The 7,500-nt window shown below is 43.0% G+C and overlaps 1 protein-coding gene across 3 annotated transcripts in view; it reads left to right on the top strand.

Annotated features, from left to right (window-relative positions):
• The first annotated feature begins 807 nt into the window (after positions 1–807).
• The window catches only part of LOC125301273 (leucine-rich repeat-containing protein 52-like), a 20,788-nt gene continuing 14,095 nt past the window's right edge, over positions 808–7,500 (top strand). Inside the window, exons 1-2 of one of the 3 annotated variants that reach the window (XM_048253730.1) lie at positions 808–901; positions 1,201–2,272. In XM_048253730.1, the coding sequence (XP_048109687.1) occupies positions 1,624–2,272 (649 nt within the window). In that variant the 5' untranslated portion in view covers positions 808–901; positions 1,201–1,623. The other 2 variants (XM_048253732.1, XM_048253731.1) reach the window with 2 other exon arrangements.

Genomic DNA, 7,500 nt, shown 5'->3' on the forward strand with positions numbered 1-7,500 from the left:
CACAATTTGTTGAGGTAGGCCTACAGGAGTGAAAGCTTTCGTTTACGCTTGTGGACAGCAGTTTCCTACCTGTTTGGGTGAACATATGAGCAGTAAGGCAGCCTCACTGTGTGTGTTAACTTAATGAAGCAAAATTATAAAGCAACACTTTTCATTTACAATGATTTCCCATGTGTCTATGACAATGGAAATGTGAATATGAGTGCATTAAAGTATCAAAGGCTAAACGTCTGACATTTCATCAGGTGAAATATGTCCTTTGAGGTCGATGCACATAAAAATGACTCAAAATAACAATGGAACTAGAGCACGCTGTCTCAGTGTCATGTTACTTTTGCACCTGTGTTAACCATGGGCCCTGGCCTGATCTCGAGCGCACGCTCGCCTCACGTACAGTAAGCCATGGGGATACGCGTCAGTTGCTAAAGATGCAAATTTACTGTACACACTTTTGCTGCACATTCTAGAACGGCGGAGACAGACGGACACACATGTCAGTGAATGAAGCAGAGTGTGAGAGTTGCTGATAAGCCTCTCTAAATCCCTGGCCCTCAGACTGCAGCGCCACGGATGGATTATTATTCCTCGTTATAAATGACAGACGGTTTTTTCCCCTGTGACGCACAAAGAGACACACAGGCCAACAAAAGTGCCTGAAAATGTCTGCCCTTTGTTGTTAATATTACGCAGCACAAGGGGTAGGCTACATGTGTTCTCCCTTCTCAAGATGTTCTGTTGACTGTCAGCGACACTTATGTTCTAACTTCGAGAATGCGCATTTGTTGTCTTGGAAGTGAAATAAACAGACCTTGCACAGTGACGTCACAATGAAGCACATCGATTCAACTTATGAGTCCATGGTTTGCTGGATCTTATATACTCTGTGACTACGCATCGACAGGTAAACACGATCATGCATGCAACAGACCCCGCGATTCTCACATGCACACACAAACTCACAGTCACACAGCCTAGACGTGCGAGCGCACACACACACACACAATGTGCAACACCTCTCTCCCTCTCGCTCTCTTTCTCCCTTCTCTCTTGCGTTCAGTCACACACACAGCGGCAGAAAGAGAGTAGGCAGCGCAACGAGCAGGAGACACCATTTGAAATAAAGATGCAGGCATTCTCATTCGATTTTCTGTTGTGGAATGAGAAGACCTGTTTCTAAGAGATATTTTTTCTTCATTCCAGGACCTAACCGAAGCTGTCACGGAAAGGAATTGGATACCACCCGTTGGCAGTTCAGAAACAACCGGCGACGCTGGAGAAAACTAATTCACCGGGTCTAAAATTCCTTTGCAATAAGAGCAAACAGTGAACATGTCCGGTGGGATCTAATAACAACGCAGGAATGCAACCACGTTGATTTCGTTGCGCTGTCTGAAATGCCTCTCGGTCACCTTCGGAATTAACGGACGACTTGCGCGCGTGCCTTTGACGGATAGGCTTTTAAGCCGCCTCATTATAAACACGGTGGTCTACAGTATTAAAACTGGCATCACAAGGAAGAACAACTGCTCCCTCTTGAATCTACAAGCAGAACAGATCAATGAAGAATGCGGGAGCGTTTCGGAGTGCTGTCCACCCGGAGTTAATGAAGTCGGCGACGATATCATGCGTCTTCTGCCCGACCCCAGCGTGCAGTCATTGCGGCTCATATTCCTACTGATATTCGTTATGGGGGTAGCACCGTCCCCGGCCCTGACCGCCGGGTGCCCTGACCGCTGCGTGTGCGACGACCAGCTTGTGGTCCAGTGTGCGGGGCAGGAACTAACGCAGTTCCCCTCAGATCTCCCACTCGCTACCCGACAACTTATTATCTCCAATAACAAAATCGGGGACCTCCCGGCTCTGCAGCTCAACTACCTGTCCGACCTCGTGTACCTGGACTGCAGCAACAACTCCCTCACCGAGATATCGGAATCTACGTTTGGCAACCTGCGCAAACTTGCCTATTTGGACTTGTCCTTCAACACTTTGACTCAGATCGAGGACCGGACGTTCGGGCCTTTGGCCAGTCTCGTCATGCTCAGAATGACGGACAACCCAGGACTCTCGGAGATCCATCCGGATGCTTTCGCTGAAAACTCGGCTTTGCAAGTGCTGGATGTCAGCCGCAACAACCTGACCGCACTGAACATAAGTTCGCTTATCGCATTGCCTGCCCTCCGTTCCCTTGGCCTGAGCGGGAACCCCTGGCGCTGCGACTGCGACACAGAGGACCTCTGTCTCTGGATCCAGATCGAGGGATTCAAGTTTCAAGGTAAAGTACACTTTTCCTTTTCATCCCACAACTGAAACTTTCAAAATCTTTATTTTTCAGATTCCAAAAATGACCAGAATTGACCAGTCTTAAGCTAGTCCGATCATAGGCCAACACAGTGGAACAGAAAGAAAGAACTGCAGTGCAATTTTAAGTGAGCTGGAAATTGAGATAACACAATTTCCAATTTGAACATCAGGAACTATCCTTATTCATGAAGCACTTCCTTCAGCCATTAGTTCCATTTAACTGGCCCCGGCTGGTAGATTGCTGGTTAGGAGTGCAGACCACTCTGGTTTAGAAGCAGAGTTTTGCTCTTTAGGCATCAACACCAGAAATGACTCATGCTTGACTAAAGACAACCTTGTAATAATGCATGAATACAAATTAAATCAGTGGACTTGTTATAATTAATGTAAAAATATAATGGTAAAAGAAGCCTAAACCATAACATTTTAAATCCCATATCCCCCATAGCACTGTATTGCCAAGTATAGATAAAGTAATTTGGACCAATTCCAAACTATTCTTTCTTTCCTCCATCAGATCTTCAGTACACATCTGTATATATCCACATCAAAAACCATTAAGTGGTGTTATTAACCTCTGTAGTAGGGGGTGTTTTCTGATCATTTTCTGTAGTAGGGGTGTTTTCTGATAATAGACTGAATGAAATTTAGTTCACAAAGAACTAAATAAACTGGTACAGTGACTGAAAAAGAGCTGTGACCTATGCATTCAGTATGTATAGTTTTACTCAGCTCTCAGTGTTTACTGTGTTTAATGCAAGTGGCTCCAGCCCTAGTCCTATATGCATATGCCTACAGTGGGAAAATATATGGACTACAGCTGTTTGCACATCAGTAGGTTACTTTTTAAAGAACTACCGTAAGATGCCAAGAAAAAAAGTCCAGTGTGGGGTTTTAACCCAAAGAACATTGTTCTCAGTAGTTCTTTTCTTAATCAAAGTCCCCTACATTTAGGTGTCTCATCATGTGTCCACTGAGACCAGATGGCTAATTACGCAGGGCTTTTTTAAGTGGTATGAAAAAAAAGAATGAATTTCTGTGCTGTTATGTAATGCCACCTCTTAGGTCCTACAGCACTGCAACATTGTGGCTGAAATAGTGTTGCAGTGGGTGTGCGCTTGTGTGTGAGAGAGAGAAAAAGAGAGTTTATTCGCAACATAGCTTAAGGAGCAGAATGTATAGATTCACTTTATACGTGTGTGCATGCTTGTTTGGCTGTGTAGCCTATATATCTCTGTGTGTTTGAACATGTGTGTGTGTGTGTGTGTGTGTGTGAACATTAATGTGTTTTTGGTAGTACTTTAGGAAATGGCCAGTACAGTGCCAATTTGCATGATTCATGACTCTTACATTTGAACATTTGTGAGTCATAATGCACCTCCCTCCCTCCTCTGTCTCTCTCTCTCTCTCTCACACACACACACACACACACACACACACACACACACACACACACACACACACACACACATACAGTACACATACATACACACAGAGAAAGAGAGAGTTCACCATGTGCTAGTGAAAGTTAAGGGGATGTTGACTGCTAGCTTTTCCTTTAATCCGTTTGATAACGCTGCCTTAGCCTTATGGCTTCTGGCGGTGTTTTGGTGTCAGCCCAGTGACTGTCTTCAAGCTCCCGAACCTGAACATCAAGTCTGTGCCCCAGAATCAGGTCACCGCATGGTCAAATATGCATAGGGAAACCAGTCAGAAGGCTACTTTAGGACCCTGCACGTGTCTTAAGCTCATTGTGAGAATCTAACCCTACCTTAACCTTAATTCCTTTCTCCAGTCAACCAGAAGAATGTTCAGTGAGCTATTTGCAGACAGACATTATGGCTACGTCTCTTAAGACGATGTCAACAAAACTGTGTGTGTGTGTGTGGCCTGAAACTTGAAACTTCTGTGGCATCGTGGCTTTTATCACCAGCACAGGAGATGATAATCACATGACTCAAAAATCTCACGGCCACAGAAGGATGCGGCTTTACATCTGTCTGAAATACCCCTCATCTGTGCTCAGGTGGCATTGTTTTCCTCAGAAATGTTTTCAGTCGGCCATGAGCAGATGAGTTGGCCATGGGACAATAGGAATCTGGTGTCAGCAAAAAGAGTGTATGTAGTCTACCCCAGAAAGTGAGGCTCGCTCGAAGGCGCACTGAACTGAGGGAGTATCTTGGATATTTAGGGGGGAAACCCCATATTGTAGCTAAAACAAATGTGTAATACTGTACATTTCATACAGATGAGACAGTGCTGAAATAGTAGTAAACTTCTTTTTCACTTGATCTCCTTAGTTGCTCTCTTGCGTTTGATCTCCTCAGCTGAGTTGTCCTCTTTGCCTCATGTTCTTCTCTAAATAGTAAAGTGCCCTCCTTAATGACCATAAATATCCACAAGATCCAGGAGCATAAGTAAGGATGGCTAGATTGGGTTAGAGAGAATAACAATACAAACAGTGTAAGTCACCTGATGGACTGTGCAAGAAGGGAACGTGTTATGCATTATTGTTGTAAAATGTTGCTCATATTCTTTAATTCATATTCTATCTTATAGGCTGAATATTGTGATAAGATATACTGAGATGTTATGATTTAGCCTCTTTCTCTTTGACCAAACATTGGCTCCCCAGAAGAAATGTGTGTTATCTAATGAGCAAATTGAGACACACTGTTCATTTGATCTGGAAAAGAAATGCCTCAGTGCTATTTACTGACCTGTGAAGGCAACTTATTTTGTTATCCTAGTAGCCGGCCTGTGGGCTCAGATGACATTTAAAATATTACTGATCGAATAATGAATGATTGATTCTCGGTGTCTGCCATGCTATTATATGATACTTTTCAAAACAGAATGCTGTTTTACAGCTGAATTGATTTTGTCACACCAGACCACCATTCTCTGGGATGTATAATGTGTGATAAGACTACATAATCAAATTCTGACAAATACTAATTAAAATAGTGTTCTATAGTGATCATGATTCAGATCTTTTCTTACAAAACATAGTCCTATTATTCTCCATCTCTGTCTCTTTCATGCTGAGAACCCTCTCTCACTCTGTTGACCTCTTCTTCTCTCTTGGTCATTTTTCACACAAGACTGAACTGCACATCTTCAGTACTGAACATCAGCATCATATGTAATCTCCTCTGCATTTAAATACCATAAAATGCTTAGAGAGCGTAATGAGAATAATGATTATGTGAATGGACCCTTTCAAGAGAGTTCCATTATCAGCATCATAGTTGGCCCCACAAGACTTCCGTTTTAACATTCCATATGTTATCTTAATGCAGAGGAAGTAGATTGGGGCCCAAATAGAACGTTCAAGCATTGTTTTTGTTTTTATTGCTGAAAGGGTCTATAGGAGTGGTTTAGCGGTCAGCTGGAACCACCTGGAGGAAGTTCATGAATGACCTATGCTCCCCAGGGAGCAAAAGGGTTTAAGTAAGTCAGTGGTTTAGATTCACAAATGCATGTTCTGTTGCAGATCACACTACACCTGAATGTCGTAAGGTCAAAGGACTGTAAATCATTTAAAGAGATGAAAATGTTTAAAAGTAGAATCTTGTGTATTCTGTGGAGTACCATTATCTTGGAGACTACTACCTCTGGTATTGTTTTTTCATTTGGTCTGTAGTTGAAGACAGGCAGGTTTAGCTTTCCTTATGGTGCAGAACTGAACTCTGTACACTAACATTAGGTATGTTTGTATGCATATGTATTTGTGTGTGTGTGTGTATGTGTGTGTGTGTGTGTGTGTGTGTGTGTGTGTGTGTGTGCGCGTGTGTGTGTGTGTGTATGTTGCTCTGTGACTGTGGCCAGCGCCTCTCCAGTCTCCACCATTTGTCTGGTACTATTTGAGTCTAACAGCTAAAAAGTGTCGTAGCATCATTATCTCCCCTTGGGAAGTCCACCTCCTCTGTGTGTGTCTCTTCTTTCTCCCCTTGCACTGTGTTGCGCCGTATTTTAATGCAGCTAATCAGATGCTGTTCCCATCTATTCCCCATAGCCTTCCCCCCGTTGGTGCTCAAAAAGACATCTGTGGAAACGAGCTCACAGACTGACTGTGTAACTGCTCCAGAGCTCATCTTGCTTTTTCGGACGCCAGATCTGCCATTTGCATGCAGGCCAAGGCAGACGCTGGCTTCGGGACAGATGCGAAGTGGATTGGGACCACATCTGTTCCGGAGTCAGTTGTTGTTGGGGGCGACTCGCTCATCCCCCTAGCTGCCACTGACCCTCCCATTTGGTGCGTGAGTCACATCCCATCAGCTGCTGCAGAAATGTCTTTTCAGTCTCATCAGCCATTAAGTCTAGGTTAATGAAGCGTGGTGCATCGGACATAGGACTTCATCAATGTTTTACGTGGCTGACATGTGATCTGTGGTGTATAAGTTATTAAAGCAGGGTATGTAAGGGATCTTGTCCTTGCAGGGTGATCAGCATCATCTTGAGTTTTAGGTTTAGTGCAGCTTCACTAACATATTGATAGCCACCCTAGAAAGGGTGAAAAATACATATTTTAGTGACTAATTTTACATAAGTCACTAAAAACCTTTCAACTGATTGATGAATATTGCCAGATTTTAAGAGCTCATCTCATTGACTTCTTGATTTTTTTCCCTTATCCTTCCCTCTGCCCCCCCTCCCCCACCATTCACACATAATAACAATAGGCAGAAAGTTGATTTTAGCATTTACTTTCCTTAAGAATTTATGAAATAACTAGCCATTAACCATTGTTACAGTTTGTTACTGTCATTTTTATATTTTTACTATCTTAAGAACTGGAAACAATTTGACAGCAGAAGGGATCCCCGATACCTTTCTCTCGCACGTGGTGGTGTCCCTCAAGGATTCATTCTTGGGTCTTTGCTGTTGTTTATGTATATTATTATTTTATCCTCTACCTATCCTCTACTTAGCACTTACTCAACCAAATAATTGCAGATTCATCTAAAATTCATCCAAAATACGCTAAAATCCTTCGTCAACAGTAGAACTTTCATTGTTTTTAATTTTCTTATTGCATTATTGACATTCTGATTAGGCTGCATCATATCCATCATTTGGGGGACTGTGATGCCTATCATGAAGGCATTGGCTGCTAGGCCCCCATCACATCTTTGAAACATGACACTCTCACCATTTGCCAGATTTTAAATCAAACGATTCAGATCACTGAACAAG

Source organism: Alosa alosa, chromosome 9 (assembly GCF_017589495.1).
Source record: "Alosa alosa isolate M-15738 ecotype Scorff River chromosome 9, AALO_Geno_1.1, whole genome shotgun sequence".
NCBI classification, from domain to species: Eukaryota; Metazoa; Chordata; class Actinopteri; order Clupeiformes; family Clupeidae; genus Alosa; species Alosa alosa.